Raw genomic sequence first — 22172 nt, 5'->3', positions numbered from 1 at the left:
AAATTTTGGGATCAGTTCAGGCCAAAGAGGGTTTCTTCTCTTTCCGTTGTTGCTTCTTATTGCGCATCTCCCCTTTATTCGCTCCTCACATTCTCATGGACAAAAGTCAAGCCAAGTTCAACATGAAACGAGGAGCTTTCTTTGGAGGGACGGTAGGGTTATGTATGGGTATCGCCATTGGTTCTGCCAATCTCCTGGGGTAAAACACATACGTCGCCAGAGTTATAGAAAAACCGGATTCCTAAAGTGCGAAAAAAAAAATTGGTAGATTCAGTAGCCGACCGTATGTACAGACGGTGTCTCGATACATGGCAAGCTCATTTGTATCCGTAGCAGCATGGCTCAGTACGTCAAAAACATGTCTCAATACAGCAAAAATTTACAATTATCTCACTGCAATGACAATGGAAATAGGTATTCGGGGGCTGATGTCACGAGAACGATTCCCCAGTTTATTATATCAATCAGGAGCAGCGCATGCCAATACACCATTAGAACACCTACGCTTGCTGAATAACGCACCTGCCTCCATTTCTCTTCCAAGGCCGATGCCAATATTCGTGCACAGCAGATGTGCATAAGTGATCGGCGATGCAATTTTTTTTTCTCCACCTTCTGTTCCAAGGCTCAGATGTCTCTTTCACTCGACGAGGCTGCAGGTGACAAAAAGCCAACGACAGAAAGGGAATCCTGGAAAGAGTATTTATTTCCTTTTGATGATATCCCACTGCGTTTGATGAATTCTATATTTCAATCCTGTTTCCCAAAAACAGCATGGACGCCCGACACAAATACCATACCCATTCAACCTTTTGTTTTTTATATGTATATGACACACGCCAAGTTTCAAAATTTATGGAAATGCATGTGATATGTTTTCGCCTTCCTTTAATTTTTCTTCATGCTCATGTTTTGTATGTCATTTGGCAAAGCAAATCGAAAAGTACCACAGCACATCAATGACATACATCCATCACGAGCGTCCACACAAATTTACTTCAATATCATTCTTTTATTTTCAAGACTTGTTCGTCATGTTTATGTTGTTGACCCGATCTTTTCCTCATTCGAAACGTTGCCATAGCGAAGTTTCATCATGCCGGTTTATCCATTGAAAATGGCTGAATATCAAAACCAATGCATTTTCCTGCAGTGACTTGCGTATAGTTATAACTTGGATTTTCGACAATATCATTTGGATAATGTCATTTATTTTCATTATTATGAAATAATGAGCATCATTTGATACATCCAACGAACGGGCGTCGTGCAAATAAAACTAATGTGAAATAGCCCACGTTTTGTTTCTGTGCAACCTGCAACACTGCATGCGGGTACTCCAGATTATTTCTTTTAACCGTGCTTTCCAACACTAAGCAAGGTACGATGGGAAAACATTTCCTTCATGTATTCCAGCATAATGAAATACAGTCATAGCTTTTATTCAGATAACAGCCGTTTATGTAGGCTACATTGCACTATATTTATTGAAACTCTACAATGATCGTGGTTCTTATTAACTTTATATTGCGTCTAAATGAGAAGTTTGTATGGCTCAGTGGCGATGGTGAGAATGATGATGATCATGATGTGGCTTTTCGCCGTTGCGAGGTCTCTGGAGATCCATGGCCTATTCAAAACTTTAATAAGAAAACTTCACGGATCGTGGGAAATCAACAATGACGCATGCAATACCTGGGTGATTTTGAAGAAAAGGTTCCAATTTTCATATGTCTTGCCGAAAAGCTCAGAGCTTGGACCTAGTATATCGAATAGAGATTATAAATTTTGGCTTCCACTTCAAGAGACAGCTTCATCACCCATACCGTTCGAATAAATGTATACGTCGCTCATTGAATGGACGCCACTCGACGAGTCCGTAGGAAGATTGCCGTTCCATTTGAGACCAGCTATGGTGCGATAATAAGAATTCACATCATGGCGTCAACCTTCATAATATTGGTACGTACCTCCAAAATTACCAGCAGCGTCTTTTATGTTGGCTACAACACCATGGACTGGATCCTTGGTGCCAGGCTTGCGTGAACCCGTAGTCGACATTTGCCAAGCTTCATAATGATCAGGACCATTATTGGTGCCAGCTGCCAGCGTAATACGGGGTGCCTATGATAGCGGTTCAATCAAGACTGATGTTGTCATATTGCTTGTAAACTAAGGCTTACCCAGTCATCAGGGAAACCATCACCGTCGGCATCTGTAAAGCCAGTCCAGCCAGAATGTTCGTAGACACCAATGGTACTGCGTTTGCCCTTATCTGTATTCTCCCTTTTGATGCGCTCACGATCAACGGTACCCCAGACATCGAAAGAGTGAGCATGGTCAGCAGTGAAAAGGATCAACGTATCATCATATTCTCCGTTTTTCTACAGAACACTGCATCAGTATATGATAGTAGAGGGCTCGAAAATTCAAGCCGACAAGTACCTTTAACCATTCGACCGTCTTTTGGATAGTGACGTCAAGTTCGATCAGTTCAGCCCAAGCACGAGGGAAGTCAAAAACGTGCAGCTGCTTATCCACGGAGGCAGCTTCAGACATGAGGAAGAAACCGTCCTTTCCGCCTCGCTTCTTCAATGTCTCCAATGCCTTGATGGTCATATCTTGCAAGCCAGGTTGATCCGATCCTAAATAGGATGCATGTTTGTTAATTCAGTGATCAATATGTATAGATGTATCTGCAATTGTTACCCAAAGCATCTTTTCCGCTCATATCAGGAGCGGCCTTGTTGCCAATGGTGTTATTGACGAAGATATTACGTTCGAACCAACTATAGTAAAAAAAAAAAAAAAGATACATTAATTACGCTTCAAATTTTCGTCATAAAGGTCCTTCAACTTACACATCCATGTTATCTTTTCTGAAGATACCCAAGAGCTTGTCCGAGTCATGATAGTTCGCCAGGTCTTTCTTATTGAAGACGGTAGTGTAACCGCGCTTTCGGAATTCATCGTAGTAGTTTTTTCCGTTCAAGGTCTGCTTGCCAGTAAAATACTCAGCGCCGCCGCTGAGCCATACATCAGGAACAACTAAAAAGCGTTTAACGATTATTAAGATTCAGTCGATCGACTGCGAAAAAAAAAAATTATATCCTACCGGGATCGGTCCAATTGGACACACCATTGATGATCTGGTCCACAATTTCTGCCCCAGTAGAGCGACGACGCGTATGAGACACAAAGGCAGCAGGTGTTGCGTCCTGGAAAATTAATGAATTGAGTTACACTGTGTATTTAAGGTCCCGGACAAGTGGATTCAGGCTTACCGCTCCATTGGCCGTGGTGACAATACCAATAGCTTGAAAGAAAAACGGGCTTAAATGTTTATGTGCTGGAATGAAGAGCATGGTTACCATGAATATTTACCTTTCTTGGGCTGTCGGCGACGAATGAGTTCGGTGATGGTTTCGACCTTGGGATCATCAAAGGGATCTTCAGATGAATCACAGTACACGCCAAGAGCATTCACGCTGGACTTGTGACCTGTTGAGTAAGCCGAAGCAGAATTGGCCGAGTCGGTAGTCAAGCTGTCAACTGAATTGGTGATGATCATGCCCAGATTATCAAAGTCTTCAAAGGATAAAAGATTGTGGAATTTTCCGGATGTATGCTTGCGGGCAATGGCGCGAGTGGCAGTGATCATCTGTGAGACGCGGTTACTAGTGTTCATTTTCTCAAGATGTTGCTTTGAATGGAAACTTACACCAGTGTTGCCGCCATCTGAGATGAACAAAATCACATTCTTGGCTTTCTTTTTGGGACGCTTTGGCTACAAGCGATCGTCATTTTTGTCATTACTGGATGTTTCGTTGCTAGCCATCGACATTCACTGTACTTACTTCAACCACGTCATATCGAACAGTATACGACTGCTTGGGACTGTATTGAACCCTCACATCGTAAGTGCCAGGTTCGTCGAACTTTAGCTTGCGATAAATGCGGGAAGATACGGCGACATTGATGGGCTTGTGTTCATCAGAGTACAGGGCATCGATAGAGTTGGTCCAATTAAAGTCCCAGTGCTCCAGCGGAGGCGTCGACAGATCGAAAAAACGATCAATGTCCACCCATTTACCATTACCACGACGGACAGCAGTTTTAAATTCATCAATTGGGGGAGGTGTAGGCTTGGAGGCATCTTCATCGTAAGCATGCAATTCAACCCTTAGATCAAAGTAGGACCCCGGCAAAAATTGCGAACTATGTATCAATTCCGGTAAGTACAAAGAAAATATCTGGGAATGGTAGGACATTACACATCGGGAGGGAATATGCAGGCATGAGGATCGGGACAGGCACCTAGTCTTGGGAACTGTCCTTCAGGATCGGCTTTCAGCTGGTAATCCGACGAAGCAGCTCCAAAGACAGATGAGACAAGAGTAGTAAACGAGAGTAGAAAAAGCGCTTTCTGTATCACCATCATTTCGACGATTGAGATGCCATTTCATGGTTTACTTGATTGCTTTTATATTAAGGATCCTTTAATTCAGGGCGTACATCGTACAGGGGGGCCACATCATTGATACGGTGCATGTTCGATGACACAGACATGCCCACGTTGACAAAAACATTGTTTTAGACTGGTTTGCTGGGATATTACCAATCTTAAAGCTCAAGCTGTTCAGTTGCACAAAGACCAGGAAAATTCCCTCTAGATCACCGCTACGATATCATGGACGATACAGGGTAGTCCATTGGTCAGATCAGTTCCACGTGGAAAAATGGACGATAACTTCATCTCTGAGAACTATTCCCACAGGTAGGCAAAAGAACTTTCCAATTGTGTGGACGCGCACGGCTTCCAAATTGTGGTTTCCATGCTAACCATAGCATTGAAAGAAGCTTCGGACGAATTTAATGGGACGATGATGCGTCCCTGCATCTAGAGAAAAAAGGGGATGTCCGCCACAGAAATGCGCACGTGCTGACTGGATGTCAGATCATTTATGCTGCCGAACTTCAGAAACTCCGAATGATCATCTACGTTACACGTTGCAAAGTTGGTGTCAGTGCAAAGATCCTGCTGCCAGAGAATGGCATCTAATTTAGTGGTGCAACCATAGACGGATTATGTCTGCGATCTAGCAACTTTAGTATGTTCACTGTTGTTGTAAGATGGCAATGAAAAAAAAGTTAACTGTTAATTGAAGGGTCCGTCTGGTTTGTGGTTTGAGCTATACAGCACTAATCTACGATAAATTTATTCATTGGTTTTTTTTTTCTCTTTTTGGGGACAGAGATGATAACAAACTAATGGAGAAGCGAGTAGAGGGAGAGATGGAGAATGATGTTCGGACAATAAAAAGAAAAAGATCGACAAGGCCTCAGCTTGATTTTAACAGAAATAGTCGAAAAATAGCAAATTTTGTAAAGGGGAAAACAAAACAAAAAAAGAAAAAGGGAGATCTATTTAAAGAAGGAACCATGCGGCAGCACCAACACATGCAGCAACTAAGGAACCACCAACGCGAAGGTTGGCGCCGGCACCAGTACGGCGGGTGGTGGTAGAGGGTCTGTGCGCAACGGAGGTACGGCTTGCGCTGCCACTGACGTTGGAAGCAGGACCACTGGCTGCGCTGGTAGGAGCAGCACCGTTCATAGATGACGAGGAACCAGCAGCAGATGAGGAAGCGGCCGAAGAGGGAGCACCAGCAGCCGCTGATGAAGTAGAAGATGATTGAGCAGCAGCACCGATCTTTAAGGGATTCACGGTGATTTGACCGTTGCCCTTCATTTGGTTCTTTCCACCTTGTTTGCCTTCCCAACCACCATCCTTGCCATTTTCATCATCCCATTTGCCTCCCTTTCCTCCCTTGCCGCCCTTGCCGCCCTTGTGGTGATAATCATCGCTGTCGTCGTCGTCCCAGTCGTGGTGCTTGTGCTTGTAGCCACCTTTACCACCATGACCTTTTACACCGTATCCACCTTTTCCGCCGTGTCCGCCCTTTCCCTTCCAGCCACCGTGTCCACCGTGGCCACCTTTTCCGCCCCAGTTGTTGCCGTGGTTGCCCCAGCCACCGTGTTCGCCTTTTTGCTTGTAGTGATGACCCCACTATGGAAATTGTTACGAAAGTTAAGAAATCGATGTCGGAAATTATACTGCATTTTGACGCAGTGGTGGTCGGTTGCTTACCGGCTTGCTAACACCATCTGTCACTGTAGCAGTAACAGTCGTGTAGACGACGACAGGTGGTCTGGTCTCGAATATGACATCAGTCAATGTGATAACGTTATCGTGTTTCCACTTTTTGTGGTCCCATTCGTTATTGTCGTCATCGCCGTCATATCCGGCTATGAATGAAAGACGAATTAGTAAGCTGTAAAGTATTTGAGGCTAAATAAAGCAGGATCATACCGGACACGACAGCAGCGAAACCTGCTGCAAGAGCGAGAATTGAAAATGCCTTCATAATTGTATTTCTTTTTTGACTTTATGTGATGAAAATGTATGTAGAGATAGGGAACGGAAGTGGATCACTTGAAAAAAAGAAAAAGAAAACAGATCGAATACAGATATTCTTTACGGGTTTTTATTCGTCCTTCGTACGGTATATTCCCGAACGTGCCTTTCGCAGTAAGTACATTCTTTTCGTGGGATGGTCTATGGTTTGCTTAGTTTCATTTCAAATCATGTTTCAATCACAACAACCGCAACTACCTTGTACTCAATCGAACTTATTTATTACACAGATACAAAGTATCAACAATACTACGGTAGCATGGTGGCCGACGAACTGCTTGTAAGGGGACACTCAAAGAACCATGTTCGATCCACGGATTATGATCCTACCTATCTTTCAATATCCGAATCGGTTCAATTGATACGACCATAAGAAAAACTCCCGACTTTTTTTTTCTTCACGAAGAGCAGCTGGACATAAAATCTCCGGGAAAAGCTCTTGCAATTTCGAAATGCAGTATCCGTGGTTTTGATCTTTCTGCAATTTGCCATTTGTCGATGCCAAAAATGGTAAATGTTGGCGGAGGCTCAATTCGGTGGATTTGACACGCAAACGATGCTTAGCGAAGCTGCGACTCTTTCTTCGCCACCGTAACTGATCGAAACGCCATGGGTATACCTTCTCCAAACTCACATGCCGAACTTGCCAACACGCTTTTTAAAGAAGCACAGGAACTGATGGCGAAGAAGGACGATATCGAGTCGCAACTCAAGGATCTTCAGGAAGGTCTGAACATGCAAGGCGTGGGCATGGATGTTCCTCTTGTGGATCGTTCAGGATTTCCGAGATCTGATGTCGACGTCGCCGCAGCCCGTACATCACGCAATTTAGTGTATCGATTACGGAACGATTACAAAGCCATTATGCACGAGATTGAACTTAAGCTTCATGCCATTCATCAGGCCAAACGAGACGCACCGGAACGATTGACGACGGTTATAGCACCGGAGCAACCAGCGACCACACAACAACAACCTCCAGGCACTGTCTCAGAGGCTCAGCAAGGTGTCGTCTTGGCCGAAGAAATTCCATTTGCCAAAGTGAATGGTGTGGCCCCTGACTCACCTGCCGATACAGCAGGATTGAGACGAGGCGATAGCATTGTCCGCTTCGGTCACGTGCATGCTCACAACAGCGAAGGACTGCAAGCATTGAACCAGTTGGTACGTCAAAGTGAAGGCGCGCCTATAGAAGTGGTTGTTTTGCGATCGGATGCACAAAGAGTATCGTTAACGCTAACACCGCAGAGCGGTTGGGGCGGCCGTGGGACGTTGGGCTGTCACATCGTGCCTATCGCATAATGTATGGTATGACGATAGGGCCTCACCATCTGATGTAATATTTGAAAGGGGGGAATATACTAGAAAAAAGCAACATAATAACTTGCATATTAAAATTCTGAGCATTTGACGGCGGCACCAATCGATGGCCATGCTTTTTTTGACAGTGGGTGTTCAGCATGCTGTTGAATGCGGCCTTTCAAATTAAGCGAGGCATGATGTCGAAGCAACACATGACATTGAGTTTTGATCACTTCATATGGACAATCGTTTACAGAACTGTTTAGAAATTCTCTTCTATGTTTTCTCTGTTCGTAAGTTGATCAAACAAGAGAAACCCAAAAACACTGTATACTGGGGCTTCTTATTACCACTACTACTATTGGTTTCTTTTTTCATTCATCTATGTTGACGTTGGACGCACAGGAACACCCTAATGGACCGAGTGTTACTATACAGTTTGATCCCTCCATGACTCCTTTACTCTCAAAATTATCAGAAATATTTGCAAGGACGATGGCTTATGACCAAATAACAAAAGTAGAAGCTTTGGTACGCCCCATGTCTTTCTCTTCTGTCTTTCGCCCTATATTGACTTGCTATTTTTAACTACGTTACAAAATCAGGAAACGATCGCATACATATTGCCAGACCAAAGCTCACGAATCCATACTCAGCTTTTGGGCCTATTTTTACAGTGCAATTTTCTGGATCCGGTGCCTTCAACAGCTTACTATCGCGTCACAGGTACCCTCCGCGGCATTTTCACACCACTTTCTCAATGTTACAGCACTAGTTGCTCGCCCTCGAGCGGCTGTTATTCGCCTACATGTCCCCATAAACCGGTTCTAGGTCCGCTGTGTCTAATAGATGATGTTGATAAAGCAATTAAAGTAAGAGGCGACTTACCAGGACAGGCTAAACCATGGTTTAACTTTTAGCTTTAGCAACGCCGATGGATAGATCATGTTCCGCAAGCTATCCGCAACTCGATCGACCATCAAGAACTTATGAGACAAGCTGCGATTGCCGACTTTATTGTCAGTGAGCAGAATTACTGTCGTGATCTCGACATTCTGCATCAGATTTACCATGAGCCCATTTCGTTACAACCGGATTGTGGTATCGAGCACAGACGACGTGGTCAGTTTCTGGAAGACGTATTTAGTAATTATCGGCAGCTTTTTCATCTTCATCGGTTCCTATGGCAAGATTTGGTGACAAAGCGCCACGATGGATTTTTCATCGATCACGTCGGGTCGATTTTCCTTCGGCATATCACTCATTTCATCGAACCGTACATATGCTATGCACGCCATTACAGTAAAGCCATCTATATCCTGTCCATGGAGACGCGCAGTAACGCTGCTTTTCAACGGTTTTTACATCAACAAGACGCCCACGACACGACACGCAGACTAGGAATTCGCCACTATCTTAGCTCGCCCACTTTACGAATCGGCAAACATAAGCTCTTAATTGAAGCCATTTTGAAGCGGACAGTAGACGAAGGCGATCAACTGGCTTTACGCGCTTACATTGAAATACTTCACGATCTGTTGCGTCAGATGAACGCGGCAGCTGAACTCGCAGAAACAGAGACTTACCATTACCACATCCTGAAGTCGTTGTCGTTTCCGGGACAGATACTAAGGATTCAGCATTGGTACCAGCAGCTGTTATCGAGCAACGCAAAGCTGTTACGTCAAGGACAATTGTTGCTATGCCATTCACCTTTTGCACCATCGACGACACCATGTCATCTGTTTCTGTTCTCCAACGTACTTCTGATTACTTATACACGGCTTGATCCGCATAGAGGAGAAGAGTTTGTGATTATCGATCGACCGATTCCTTTGCCTATGCTACAGCTGGGGAATCCACCTTCGTTCATGCGACGCTTAGCTCGTATTCCGTACAGTCTTGCGAGACGACCATCTAAACTCATCTCGTCCCTTCGTCAAAGGCGACGGCCCGACATGCATCGACTCAGTTTAGCCTCGGATCCGCTCAACTCGTCATCCACTTACTCGCGTTTGCTGAAGTTACGATACAGCTTCCGAAAATCTTCTCCACCGGGCTCTGCTATGCCAGCATACAAAATGGAAACCGAAAAACAGCGCATGGATCTCAATATGAGCCAACTGCCTATACGCTCCGAATCCAACGGAAGTCAACTATCTTCCGTAGGTCCTTCACGTATTTTGAAGGTCTTCCACCTTGGCTATCCCGAATGCTCGTTCCGATTTGAGTGTGCTTCCATTGAAGAACAGGAAAGCTGGTGTCAAAGCATCCACGCTGCCGTTTTTCTACCCCGTCCGTTCGTGATGTCCCCAATATGTCTGGCATCCTTTTCGTTCTCGTTGAAACCCGTGAGATTAGGCCATGAACTTTTCTTTCCTATTGACTGTGGCCGCGTTGAATGTGCACTATCAATTCATAGATTGAATGGACGTGCGATGCTGGTTCTAGGTACGCAACACGGAGTATGGATGGGTTATCTTGATGGCTCGGGAGATTTCCAGATGGTGATCGCACAAAATCACTGTCAGGCGCTGCAAATAATGGATGATATGTTACTGGTCCTTGTCGGTACTAAAAGACGAGCATTGATCGGTTACCCCTTGGAAACGCTGAGCTGCAGTCTCCAGAAACACGAAAGCATTGCAAAACAACGTGGTCGATTCCTTGTTCGCCGTTCCCCCATCGTCGTATTTACTACAGGGATGATTCATCAACATCCTACGCTGGCCTACATCATCAAGCGGGCAGGAAAGCTCATATTGGTGATATCATTGAGATGCACGGCAACCAATGTCACGAACGGCCAAGGCCCGTGGTTCAAAAAGTACAAGGTAAACGTGTAGGATACGAACAAGAATATAAACAGCAACAATATTCATGTCAGGCAATTGTATAAAGGAGTATCCTCTCCCGTTAGGACATGTCACCGAGCTTCAAATTGTCCATGACACAATTTTCATACGTTCTTTACGCGAAGGTGTGGCCCGTTTCCATGTACCAATTTATCCTGCAAAAACTTGCTTCTCTTATTATCCCTTCAAAGAAGAATGCATCATGATCGAATCATGTCCTGCTGTAGGGTTCCTTCCGTTGCAACGGGGGTCCATATTGATCTGCACTCCTTCGCGTTCATGGCCCATCATTTATGGTTCGGGTCTCCGAAACGCCAATTTACCGTCTGTCATCAAGTCGCTCGATTTTGACTCACGTGTCGCCCATATAGCTCTCCTGTATCCCTACTTATTGGCGTTTTCTGACCATCTCATTGAAATTCGTCATCTTGAAACGGTAATGACATCTACTTATAAAATTTCTCATTGAATATCTCTCTTAAATATAGTTCATTAGGGGGAATTGGTGCAAACCATTATTGGTAGTCATATACACTACCTTTGCAATGCCGCACAGGATTCAACGATCTACTTCGCTATGGATCATCCCGAGAATCGAACCATATGCGTGTACCGTTTGTATAGTACTCTGTAATAGCTGGAATACAAAGAAAAATAGTACAGTTGCACTAGCAGTAACAGTGGGGGAAAAACTGGAAAAAGAACATGGTTGGCTTTCTAAATTTCGCAAGGAACGGCAAGTGCGACACAGCGAGAAGTATTTGTTTCTAGAAGAGGACGAGCAGAGTATTGTGGCATAAAAACACGGCGAAATTTGGAAGTCGCATTCCCGGTACTCTTATGGAATAACTTGTTGGACATGAATACGATACTGCCTGCGGGCGCCTCGACCACTTGTGTTATTGATGGTCCCGTTGATCCAAAGGCACTCAACGCAATAGAGCCATTATCTGCATCGACTGGATCAAGTGTCGTCCAACACGCCACGGTTGGCTCATCTTGTAGCGCTGCGTCTGCGTAATAATCTGAATCCTTCCGCATCAATGAGTATCGCTAATTGTCTCGAGGTGAAGTTCCGTTGTATACTTACTCTATGCCATGCAAATTGTGACTTGGAGGCTGTAGCCGGAGGTTTGACAATATATTGTTCATTGAGCTGGAAAATAATTTCGGGTGCATATGAGCTAGCGTGTCCATGTATTTTTCCCGGCTGCAAGCCCAATTACCAAGTACACACAACTACTGCCAAGCAACTTGGAAGCTGATCGAGCTATACTGCAGAGAGTTACTTGACTGGCCATGCTCTGATCCAATATACTGTTGCGTCGTTCCATGTAAGCGTCTGTTTTGTATGTGTAATCACGCGACCTTGGCGGATCAAGATACCCACAGGTCAACGGCTCTTATTGCAACGTGAACCAAAGTAGGTGAGCTGGCATGTCTATTGAAAGACGTAGCTGGCCAATACATACCTATGATACATCCCAAATCGCGAACAATATCGATATCTTCCGACATTAGGTAGTTCATCAGCATGTCGGCTTCTTCATGTAATGCGTGTAGTTCCTCTGGCGTCAAAGCTAGTACGTTTCTGTTTGAATGACTGCTTCTCTTCCTCGTTCTTCACATCCAATGCCTACCATTTCGAAGAATAGTGTATCCCAGACGATGAAATTCAGCAATGTTCTCTTCGGTCAGTTGACTCATTTAGCGGTTAGAAACACGAGTGACTCCCAGAAAAAAAAAGCAATTTTGGAAGCGCCAACTTTTTTTTTGGTCTCACTCGTTGCTGAGAATAACTGTATGCGTCAATCAGGTATTGGCAAACGTAAAGAAAGAAAAAAGAGGCCGTGTAATAACGTGAGAGGTTGGGAAATATCTAATCATGGAGAATGCAAAATAATGTACTATTGTCTAATTTATTCTAGGGGGATACCAGCGTACTCTTCGAATCCGAGAGCCAAATTCAAGTTCTATTAACACAGCATCGTCAGTGTCGATATACTCACAGGAATAGTTGACTGGTTGCAACTCACCTGTACTGCTTGAGTGGCAGCACCCTTTAATAAATTATCAATGGTAGCAGTAATAACGGCACGTTTACCGTCAGGATGGACAGCGAAACCACCGACACGGACGAAATGCTTTCCAGAATTATCACGAACAAAAGTTTCACCGTCAATCACCTTGACGAGCTTTTCACCCTGATAGAATTCTTCAAAGATCTCCTTGATGTTGTGGCTAGTCATCGTCTGAGACAAAGGAACGTTGACGGTCAGAGAGATGCCTTGGAACCATGCAGCCACGTGGGGAATGAAATTGACACTGGTGCCCAACTGGTAGGAGACTTCACGTTCGTGGATATGGTTGACCAAGCTGTAAGGTAATAAGTTATCATGCAACACCTTGGGATCGTTCTTGGGGCTGGGCTTGGTACCGGCGCCAGAGTAACCAGAGACACCAAACACAGTGGGAGCGCTGGCCTTGTCGAGGTAGGGAAGCAAAGGACGAAGCGACATTTGAGCGCCAGTGGCATAACAGCCAGGGTTGGCAATGCGTGTAGCTCCCTTCAATTGATCACGGTTGAATTCTGGAAGACCGTAAGCCCAGGTATTGTCAAAACGATAATCAGCACTCAGATCCACCAAGACTTTATCAGACGATTGACCGGCCTTGACATCGTTTTCCACTTGATTCACAAAAGGAGCACATACACCATTGGGTAAAGCCAACACCCACGCATCGACTTCTCCCTGAGCCTTCAACTCCTCGGGCTTCAAGTTCACATAGTTCAATGAAGCCTTTGTGTAACCTTCCAAGGGCTTGCCTTCCAATTCACGAGAGCTGACGTGGGTCAAGTTGAGATTGGGATGCGCATTAATGATGTTGATAAGCTCACGACCGGTGTATCCACGGGCACCGATCAACCCGACGTTCTTCTGGCGCGTAGCCGTAGCGAAACCGCGACGGCTCATGAAAGTTGAGTACGAACGTTTGCCGCTAGGCATTTTGGCAGCTTGGCTCAAAGTCTGGGATGCTTTGTCGGCGTCCAAAACGCCGTAGAAAAAGGTCGTGCTGCCATCCTTGGGGTTGCGAAGCGATCCATCGGCTCTTTCGAAATGCCACGAACGATCCAAGTGTCCGTCTTCCGTCTTGTTCACACGCCAGGTCAAGCAATCAAAGTCCTTGCGAATGATATTCCACAAGTTATCAGGAACGTTGTTCAACACAGCTGTCTTGGTGGCCAGAATCTTTTCAAGAACAGCAGGCTTGCCTTCGTCAGCATCTCCGCGGCTCACGATAGCCAACACCTGACCGGGCTCGTCGGTGTAGATGGTGACATTCTTCTTTTGCTGCAATGAACGAATGTAGCTAGCCACGGAAGTTTCACCCGTCTGAATTTCGGCATCCTCGGCTTCCATGATACGACGAAGTTTGTCGGGGTCCACTTGGTCAAGTCCGTCGTACTTGAAGAGCTTGTGACCACGGCGAATAAGAGTACCGGCACCAGAATCAGTGAACAACTCCTTGTGAAGATGACCGGCCGAAATGATGGCAACAGACGATGAGCGTGGAAGACCGTCCAAAAGTTCTTTACATTGTTTGATCTTCAACTTGGTACCATAGCGGACCCAGGATTCCTTGAGCAAGTCCTCATACTCTTCATCCAAATTGATTACATCAATCTTCTTGCCAGTCACACCATGATAAAGACCGTTCTTTTCGTTCAAGAAGACAATCTTCAAAGGCTCCAACACAGTGGCTAATTCAGCAGCAGCCACATCGGCATTGACATTGAGAATCTGACCGTCGGGTGTCTCGGCTAACGATGTCAGAATGGGTAAAGCACCGGCACGAATGGACGATTCAATGGCGTCCTTGTTCACACTCTTGATTTGACCGACCAAGCCGTATTTCTCCTTATCCAAATAATCGGCCACAAACACACCTCCCGGAATAGGTCTAGCCTTGGTGCCGTGACGTTCCAAAGCATCGACGAGTTTCAAATTCTCGGCCGCAAACACTTTACGGGCGATTTCCAAGGTTTTGGCATCAGTGATACGGATACCTTCATCATATTGAGGTTCGACGTTGGCTTCTTCCAATAAACGGTTCAACTGGGGACCAGCACCATGAAGAACGATAGGATAAAGACCCACGCGGTGCAAAAAGGTCAAAGCGGAAGCTAATGTCTCGAGTTCATCGGTAAGAACCGCACCACCGACTTTAATGACAGCGAATTTTTGCGATTCGACCGATGAGAAATGACGCAGATATTGTTCGACTTCTTTGCGCGATCCGATATTGTACAATAATTTGACAATCGTATCCTAATGAACCATCACGAAAAAAAAAAGAAAAAAAACCAATTATATATAGGTAAGATAATAGGATCACTTAGAATTCATATCTCGGTTCATTTTTTTATTACGATGGAGAAAGAACAGCTTAACGTACCTTTTCGGAAGATGTTGTATCAGTTTGGTAACCACGATGCAACAATAAAGGTCGGTGCACCTGTGCCACTCCCTTTGACACTAAATGTCGTGAGACATTGGGTAAGCACTTTGCAGTAGTCTTTCTGACTATGGACAACATAATCAAGGAAGAGAAAAAGGAGAAAAAAGAGGATGGGAAAGGTCGAAACCAAAGGGTAGACAGTACAAAAGAGGGAAAAGAAGAGAATTAAAAAAAAAATTTGTCGGCTCGCTGACTCGGGTCTTTAGTCCATGAACCGTAACCCTGACTCATCTTCCATCACCATTGTCAGATTGGAAGACCGCCCACGTCAAAAGTTTGGTTTCGAAGCCCATGAAGCAAGTCAAATCAATCAATTTGCTTGATATAAACGTCAGAGATAGGTTTTGAATAGGGTCGCTGGGTATGATGAATAGGTTGTGAACGTAATGTGATAGGCCAAGTCATGTCCATTGCGCTCAAAAGGTAGAAAAACATTGCAGTCTGACATTTTGTGGAGAAGTGTCTAGTGTCGGGGGTTGGAAACAAGGAGACCTATAAAATTGACCCAATTCTCGAGACCATCGAGAATTTTTTCAATCTTTGTTTCTTTGTCCTTCGATTTTCTTGGATATACACAACAATGGCTGGTGAAAAAGGAAAAGTTCTCCTCGCTTACTCTGGTGGTCTTGATACCTCTTGTATCTTGGCTTGGTTGATCGAGCAAGGCTATGAAGTGATGGCCTACATTGCCGATGTTGGTCAGGAAGAAGACTTTGAAGCTGCCCGTGAAAAGGCCTTGAAGGTCGGTGCCACCAAGGTCTTTGTTGAGGTAAGTATCAGTGTGGATTGACATCTGGCTCGGAACCAAAGCGTGGTCTTCAGTGATTTAATTTTATTCTCTTTTGATTGAATAGGATCTCAAAGAAGAATTCGTCAAGGAGCAGATCTTCCCTGCTATCCAGGCCAACGCTATCTACGAATCTGTCTATCTTTTGGGTACCTCCTTGGCCCGCCCTGTCATTGCTCGCAAACAAATCGAAATCGCTGCCCGTGAAGGTTGCCAGTTTGTGTCTCACGGCTGCACTGGTAAGGGTAACGATCAAGTCCGCTTCGAATTGGCATACTACGCCTTGAAGCCCGACATCCAAGTCATTGCTCCCTGGAGATTGCCTGGTATGTATACCGATCTTTGCCACCTGCTTCCTATTCCTTTTTGGAGGTCCCATCTCTTCAAAAAGAAAAACAAACACAAAATCTTTTTTTTGAGCCTAATGTGACCGCGACGACTCATATTTTTTCTTTTAACCTCTTTTAGAATTCTTCGAACGTTTCGCTGGTCGAAAGGATCTTCTCGCCTTCGCTGCTGAGAAGGGTATCCCTGTCGTTCAAACTGCTGCCAAGCCCTGGTCCACCGATGAGAACTTGTTCCACATCTCCTATGAAGCTGGTATTCTCGAAGACCCGAATGTCACTCCTCCCAAGGATATGTGGAAGCTTACTGTTGATGCCGAGGATGCTCCTAACACTCCCGAACGTATCACCATTACCTTTGAAAAGGGTATCCCCGTCAAGGTCGTCAACCACAACGACGGTACCGAAGTTACTGAAGCCGTTGAGCTTTTCACTTACTTGAACACTGTCGCTCGTCGCAACGGTATCGGTCGCATTGATATTGTTGAATCTCGTTTCATCGGTGTCAAGTCTCGTGGTTGCTACGAAACCCCCGGTGGCACTATCTTGCGCACTGCCCACAAGGATTTGGAAGGTTTGACCCTCGACGGTCACTTGCGTGCTCTTCGCGATCAAACCATCACTGTCCCCTATTCCCGCGCATTGTACAACGGTCTTTACTTCTCCCCCGAATGCGAATACTTGGCTCAGTCCATCGCCTTCACTCAGCGTAACGTGACTGGTGATGTCAAGTTGAAGTTGTATAAGGGTAACACTGTGATTGAGGGTCGCGTGGCTCGTGGTGACGGTGCCAAGTTGTACGATATGAAGGAATCCTCCATGGATGAACAGGGTGGTTACAATCCTCAGGATGCCGATGGTTTCATCAAGATTCACTCTATCCGTCTCAAGAAGTGGACTCCTTTGCAATAGACCGTTCCCCATCTATCCACATCTTTCCTCTCTTAACTGTTCTTTCTTCGTATCCAAAAACCTAGATATCATAAAAAAGAAAAAGAAAAAAGTCAAAGAATTCATAGATCATGCAAATTCACACAGCATGTCGTGTATGCTTTTATTCAACCTCTAATCTGTACAAAATAAAATTCGACATAGCACTGCATTATTACACCATATTGGTCCCTTTTTCTTTCTTGACGTGATTTCGACCGACGGAAGCCTTCTTTGGTTCTATTTCAAGCGGATCAAATTTCGAAACACCCCCATTTTCCCAACTTGAAGCAGCTGAAACAGAAAAAGCTTCGATAAGCTTTTTTTTTTATTCCGAAGCTTCGAAATTGGACACTAGAAATTGCGGGGCTGGTTGAATTCTTGAACGCAATTGGATCCGTCCAGCTGGCGTTATTTTTGCGTTCCGACAACTGAGCCTAAACTGCTCCACAATACATTGCTGTTGAAGTTTTTGCGGAGAACCTGTGTCATCGATTTATTGGTACACTAGTGAAACTAGACACTAGCTGGAAGCATGAGTAGGAAGATAGTTTTATTGCGCAACAGGAGATTGAGGCGCGTTGTGGGACAGTGACGGCAGAAGCAAGTAAAACCTATGCGGCAACACGTGTCTAAGCAAACACTTGTCGATGCACCTCGAGAGCAACATCCTCTACGCTGTCTGTCAGCATGAAATGGGCTATACGCACACGATGACTGCTGGAGAACCATAAAGTAAACGGGCTCACATTACGGGAATCATTTTCAAATTTTGGGTTGACCTGATCACTTTCCATCGAGCGCCCTTTATTAATAAAATAAGCAAAGTCACATTGCCTTTTTAGGTTATAACTCTACATAGAATTAGTTCTCATGCCATATTGCCATGGCCACATACTGTTCGTACAAAAACATATCAACCCAAAAAGGGACGTTGCCCACACACTTCCGACAATATATAAGAGAAAAGATTGCTTTTTGATTTTTAATTTAGCTATATCCTGTCACAGCTAAAAAATAATCTACAGTATGCCTTGCCGTTGTGGAAGTACGGATCATCGAAGATTTACGAGCTCATGGTGTCTGTTGAACATCAGGAATACAACCACTGGACAGTTTATTCAAGAGCAGCCGTTTATTCAAGAAGCACAAGCGCAGCGGTTTTTCATGCCTCTCCACAATGTATATACACTTTTTTCTTGATAAAAATTTCTCGAAATCCAAATAGACCTTACCAGACGCTGCCAATGTGGATGTACGGATCATCACAGAATGACGAGTTCACGGTGTCCGTGAATCGCATGAATACAACTGCTGAGTTTATTCAAGTCACCCAAAAAGGTATTTTACATATTCTCTTGGCAGTAGTTTATTCAAAATTATGCCCGTATTGTATACATTTGTCTTGGATATTTTCCAGTTTCTGAGATCCCGATAGATATACTTTGCCAATGAGGCGGTACAGACCAGCAAAACGTGCCAAGCTCGCTTTGTCCCTTACATTTTGGAAATATGGCTGATGACGTTGAGAATACCGTTCCACTTGCGCCAGTCCCTTCAATTATGGAAGGTATGGATGTCTCTTCAAAACTCCTCTGACATTGCATGCATTTAAGTTTATATTTTCCCATTATGTGGCTACCAGTTGAGCCAGCCGACGTTGAGGATACAGTCCCACTTGCTCTGTGTCATCAACGACGGAAGGTATGTATTTTCTTCAAAGATCCTCTAGACATGGCATGATTAAGAGCTTATATTTTCCATTTACGTTTTTTTATCAGTAGGCCATTCCACAATACTGCTCGCATCTTCTTTGAAGAATTTCAAGGAGGCGCTTCAATTCGAGCTCCAAACGTCAACGTTGATGGAGTAATGGACAATGGCAGCATGATCTTGGTCTGTATTTCCTGTGGAGCCAAAGGTTGGGAGGCCGAAAAAGTAGTTGGAACCCGTCAAGAACCTCGGTTTGTCGTTTGCTGCAACCGGGGAAAGGTCCAGTTGCCCGTCCTTCAGCCACCTCCTGAAGAGCTGCGACAATTGCTCACTGGCCAAGACGCGATCTCCAAGGAGTTCATACATTACATTCGAAAGTACAATACCCTTTTTGCGTTTACTTCAATTGGTGTTGAGGTATGTACATCACGGCAGTTGTTGCGTCGAGCCAACGCCCAACCAAAAACAGAAAAACGTTGCTTACTAAATTGGGCTTGATATACTGTAGATTGATGAGGATTTGGCCATGCAAGATCTGGCAGTTATACCTTCCGTATGCATGGCACTATCCATCATAGAATTACCCGATCTGCATCCTCAGCAAACTTTCAACCGAAATTCCCGCAATTATACATATATGATCCTGATATTCAGCAGCAACATCGGTCATCTATGTTTGACGATCTTCATCCCCAAATCCTACAAACTTTGCAGACGATGATGGCTCGGGTAAATCCTTATGCCCGCATATATCAATCTGCTGGAGAACACTTGCGAGGTGATGATACTGAAACGGGATTACGAAATTGTTCTACGCAACATGCATCATACCCGTCGCCTTTTACCCGGGGATCATCGCGGACAGTATCTGCAGCCGGCAGCCACCGATGTAGCTGCTATCATACCAGACAGACCAAGACAGCGAGGCAACAATGTCGGCTACTGCCGCGATGTCAGAATAAAGCTGCAAGGCAGTGGCGGTTTACTTCGTATTGATGAACGCCATCCTCTCTATGACCCGTTACAATACGTTACTCATATTCCCGAGGGGAGAGCAAGGATGGTCCCCACCTTCACCTTTTGGCCCGCACCCGTAGAATACCCAACCAAGACGATGAGGATGCCGTGCAACTGTCCAGTACAGCCATGCGATACTACGCACACATGCTGCAAGAGCGTGGCGACAACTGCTATATCTTTTTACGGCCGGCTCCTCCAACAATTTATTGTCGACATGTGTGTGAAAGTCGAACAACTTCGACTTGAATATATTCGCAGCAAGATGCAACCACACCTCCGTACCGCCATGCTGGACGGGCTGATGGATATATCCAATGGGCGTGACATTTCAGCCGCCGATGTGGGTCGCTGGGTCATTTTGCCATCATCTTTTCTGGGTGGCCCCCGAGATATGGTGCAACGGTATCAAGACGCGATGGCCATCGTTCGCGCTTTCGGAAACCAGATCTTTTCATAACCTTCACCTGTAACCTAAAGTGGCCTGAGATCACCCGTGAGCTGAAGCCTTTACAACGGCCAGCTAATCGCCCGGATCTCTGTGCTCGAGTATTGAAGATAAAGCTTAAATCCTTGATGGATGACCTGAAGAAAAAAGCACAGTTTGGGCCTCATCGCGTCCGTTCACGTAGTCGAGTTTCAGAAGCGGGGTCTTCCTCATGCACATATCCTTTTGATTCTTCAATGAATGTGATAAACCTAGAACACAAGAGGATTATGACCGCATCGTCTGTGCCCAGATACCAGCCCTCAACGCCATTCCGCAGCTTACCATACAGTACAGGTGCATGGACCATGTGGGTACCTTAACCCCAATCCCCCCTGTATGGTCAACGGCACCTGCAGCAAAAAATACACGAAGCAGTTTGCCGAAGAAACGGTCATTGTCGAAGATGGATACCCTCACTACAAACGTCCCAAGGATGGCGATCGTTTTGGTGCAATGATACATCCCGATCGACCACAGGAACATTGTTCCTTACAACTTATACCTTTGCACCAAATACAACGCTCACATCAATGTCGAGATTTGTTCCTCAATCAGTGTCATCAAATAACTCTTTAAATACGTCTACAAAGGCCACCACCGCACAATGGGATTTCATCGATTGTTCGCTCATTCATCCCCGCATCCGCTTCTTGCTGTTGCTGTCGTCGCTCCTGTGCACGTACCAGGATGCTCGATATGTCTCTGCACCTGAAGCAATCTGGCGGATCTACTCTTTCTCATTGCACCATCGATCACCAGCGGTTATGCACTTGGCTCTTCATTTGCCTGATCGCCAGTCAGACTTTTTTGACGAGAATGATACCTTGGAGAATGTGCTCCTACGAGCGGAGAATGATTTGAGGACTTTAAATGCATACTTTATCCTGAATCGGGAAGACGAGTCTGTGAGATATCTTTGCTATCACCAGCTCCCATCAGAATATATTTTTGTCAAGGGTTCCCGGTATGTCCGCGGTCATTGGCGCAGGCACCAGCGCGGACGGCCAGCAGTTGGGCGTGTTTACTTTGCCCCTCCGATTGATAGGGAACGCTTCGCTTTGCGTTTGCGGTTGCACCATGTGCCTGGGCCAACATCCTTTGAATATCTGCGGACACACAGCGGTGTACTATATCCATCCTTTGAAGAAGCTGCACGTGCCCATGGACTAATCAATTCCAGGCGAGAGCACTTTCAGTGCCTGGCAGAAGCTACGGCTGTTATTACGAGCATATCCCGCCTTCGTCGGCTGTTCGTGACCCTTTTGGTTTGGGCACACCCCGCCAATCCTGGAATTCTGTGGATTCTTTTGCCGAGCAGCTCTGTCTCGATTATCAGTATCGTTACCGATCCCGCAAAGAGGGACCAGATATCCCATTATGTAGAGCGCGGACTTTGGTTCATATTGATCGTCTCCTGGCACGCCAAGGAAAAATCGCTGGCCGATTTTCTGTCTACTTCGATTATACCTGGGGCGCAAAATGACTATGCATTATTTCAACAGCTACGGGATGCAGGGGATGCTGACTTACAGCAGGGTGATGATGACTCGCGTTTGGTCGACCAAGATATCAATACCCAGTGGCAAGCCTCAATCCCGATCAAAAAGCTGCCTTTGATACCGTCATCGCTTCACTTAATGCCATTCCGTCTACTGCTCTCCCAAGTTTGTTCTTTGTTGATGGCCCCGAAGGTTGCGGTAAACCCTTTTTTACAATGCCCTTCTGGCACATGTTC

The 22172-nt window shown here is 45.3% G+C and overlaps 8 protein-coding genes across 8 annotated transcripts; 4 read left to right on the top strand and 4 right to left on the bottom strand.

Annotated features, from left to right (window-relative positions):
* Window positions 1-7: 7 nt before the first annotated feature.
* Window positions 8-727, top strand: BYT42DRAFT_396148 (uncharacterized protein). The gene is made up of 3 exons (XM_051563373.1): window positions 8-199; window positions 269-345; window positions 415-727. Exons 1-3 carry the CDS (start codon window positions 96-98, stop codon window positions 579-581), a joined length of 348 nt encoding a protein of 115 aa, XP_051421499.1. The 5' UTR covers window positions 8-95; the 3' UTR covers window positions 582-727.
* A 670-nt stretch (window positions 728-1397) lies between these two features.
* Window positions 1398-4442, bottom strand: BYT42DRAFT_575580 (alkaline-phosphatase-like protein; the record flags this gene model as incomplete). The annotated part of the gene is made up of 14 exons (XM_051568979.1): window positions 1398-1630; window positions 1696-1760; window positions 1827-1910; window positions 1971-2124; window positions 2184-2384; window positions 2446-2645; window positions 2710-2789; window positions 2862-3048; window positions 3116-3218; window positions 3285-3316; window positions 3385-3661; window positions 3722-3787; window positions 3858-4218; window positions 4275-4442. Coding segments are annotated over 14 exons (2053 nt in total), but the record flags the coding sequence as incomplete, so codon positions are not given.
* Window positions 4443-5428: 986 nt separating this feature from the next.
* On the bottom strand, window positions 5429-6428 carry BYT42DRAFT_547307 (uncharacterized protein; the record flags this gene model as incomplete). The annotated part of the gene is made up of 3 exons (XM_051565941.1): window positions 5429-6070; window positions 6152-6309; window positions 6374-6428. 3 exons carry the CDS (start codon window positions 6426-6428, stop codon window positions 5429-5431), a joined length of 855 nt encoding a protein of 284 aa, XP_051421497.1.
* A 659-nt stretch (window positions 6429-7087) lies between these two features.
* BYT42DRAFT_500023 (uncharacterized protein) lies at window positions 7088-7780 on the top strand (the record flags this gene model as incomplete). Its single annotated transcript, XM_051564675.1, has 2 exons — window positions 7088-7414; window positions 7481-7780. 2 exons carry the CDS (start codon window positions 7088-7090, stop codon window positions 7778-7780), a joined length of 627 nt encoding a protein of 208 aa, XP_051421496.1.
* A 271-nt stretch (window positions 7781-8051) lies between these two features.
* BYT42DRAFT_395942 (uncharacterized protein) lies at window positions 8052-10986 on the top strand. Its single transcript, XM_051563372.1, has 4 exons — window positions 8052-8311; window positions 8386-8652; window positions 8707-10614; window positions 10668-10986. The coding sequence occupies exons 1-4, from the start codon at window positions 8165-8167 to the stop codon at window positions 10677-10679; spliced, it is 2334 nt and encodes a 777-aa protein (XP_051421495.1). The 5' UTR covers window positions 8052-8164; the 3' UTR covers window positions 10680-10986.
* Window positions 10987-11169: 183 nt separating this feature from the next.
* On the bottom strand, window positions 11170-12448 carry BYT42DRAFT_395923 (uncharacterized protein). Its single transcript, XM_051563371.1, has 5 exons — window positions 12276-12448; window positions 12108-12215; window positions 11862-12037; window positions 11726-11791; window positions 11170-11667 (listed from the first exon to the last, which is right to left on the bottom strand). Exons 1-5 carry the CDS (start codon window positions 12340-12342, stop codon window positions 11353-11355), a joined length of 732 nt encoding a protein of 243 aa, XP_051421494.1. The 5' UTR covers window positions 12343-12448; the 3' UTR covers window positions 11170-11352.
* A 106-nt stretch (window positions 12449-12554) lies between these two features.
* BYT42DRAFT_547305 (Aspartate/glutamate/uridylate kinase) lies at window positions 12555-15234 on the bottom strand (the record flags this gene model as incomplete). The annotated part of the gene is made up of 3 exons (XM_051565940.1): window positions 12555-12608; window positions 12672-14966; window positions 15094-15234. The coding sequence occupies 3 exons, from the start codon at window positions 15232-15234 to the stop codon at window positions 12555-12557; spliced, it is 2490 nt and encodes an 829-aa protein (XP_051421493.1).
* A 502-nt stretch (window positions 15235-15736) lies between these two features.
* BYT42DRAFT_500155 (argininosuccinate synthase) lies at window positions 15737-17199 on the top strand (the record flags this gene model as incomplete). The annotated part of the gene is made up of 3 exons (XM_051564689.1): window positions 15737-15925; window positions 16011-16269; window positions 16412-17199. 3 exons carry the CDS (start codon window positions 15737-15739, stop codon window positions 17197-17199), a joined length of 1236 nt encoding a protein of 411 aa, XP_051421492.1.
* Between the last annotated feature and the right edge of the window lie 4973 nt (window positions 17200-22172).

Source organism: Radiomyces spectabilis (assembly GCF_025331425.1).
Source record: "Radiomyces spectabilis strain NRRL 2753 chromosome Unknown BYT42scaffold_9, whole genome shotgun sequence".
Taxonomy (NCBI): domain Eukaryota; kingdom Fungi; phylum Mucoromycota; class Mucoromycetes; order Mucorales; family Radiomycetaceae; genus Radiomyces; species Radiomyces spectabilis.
This window is presented reverse-complemented; position numbering and strand designations above follow the sequence as displayed.

Excerpts from the sequence above, each read along its gene's own strand:
- BYT42DRAFT_395923 (XM_051563371.1), bottom strand. The coding sequence starts at position 12,342 with ATGAGTCAACTGACCGAAGAGAACATTGCTGAATTTCATCGTCTGGGA. Across the intron at positions 12,216-12,275 it reads ATACACTATTCTTCGAAATG|CTTTGACGCCAGAGGAACTA; the intron begins GTAGGCATTGGA and ends GAAACGTACTAG. Across the intron at positions 12,038-12,107 it reads CGATTTGGGATGTATCATAG|AGCCGTTGACCTGTGGGTAT; the intron begins GTATGTATTGGC and ends CGTTGCAATAAG.
- BYT42DRAFT_395942 (XM_051563372.1), top strand. The coding sequence starts at position 8,165 with ATGTTGACGTTGGACGCACAGGAACACCCTAATGGACCGAGTGTTACT. Across the intron at positions 8,312-8,385 it reads TAACAAAAGTAGAAGCTTTG|GAAACGATCGCATACATATT; the intron begins GTACGCCCCATG and ends TTACAAAATCAG. Across the intron at positions 8,653-8,706 it reads ATGTTGATAAAGCAATTAAA|CAACGCCGATGGATAGATCA; the intron begins GTAAGAGGCGAC and ends TTTTAGCTTTAG.
- BYT42DRAFT_396148 (XM_051563373.1), top strand. The coding sequence starts at position 96 with ATGGACAAAAGTCAAGCCAAGTTCAACATGAAACGAGGAGCTTTCTTT. Across the intron at positions 200-268 it reads GGTTCTGCCAATCTCCTGGG|ATTCAGTAGCCGACCGTATG; the intron begins GTAAAACACATA and ends AAAAATTGGTAG. Across the intron at positions 346-414 it reads ATCCGTAGCAGCATGGCTCA|GTATTCGGGGGCTGATGTCA; the intron begins GTACGTCAAAAA and ends CAATGGAAATAG.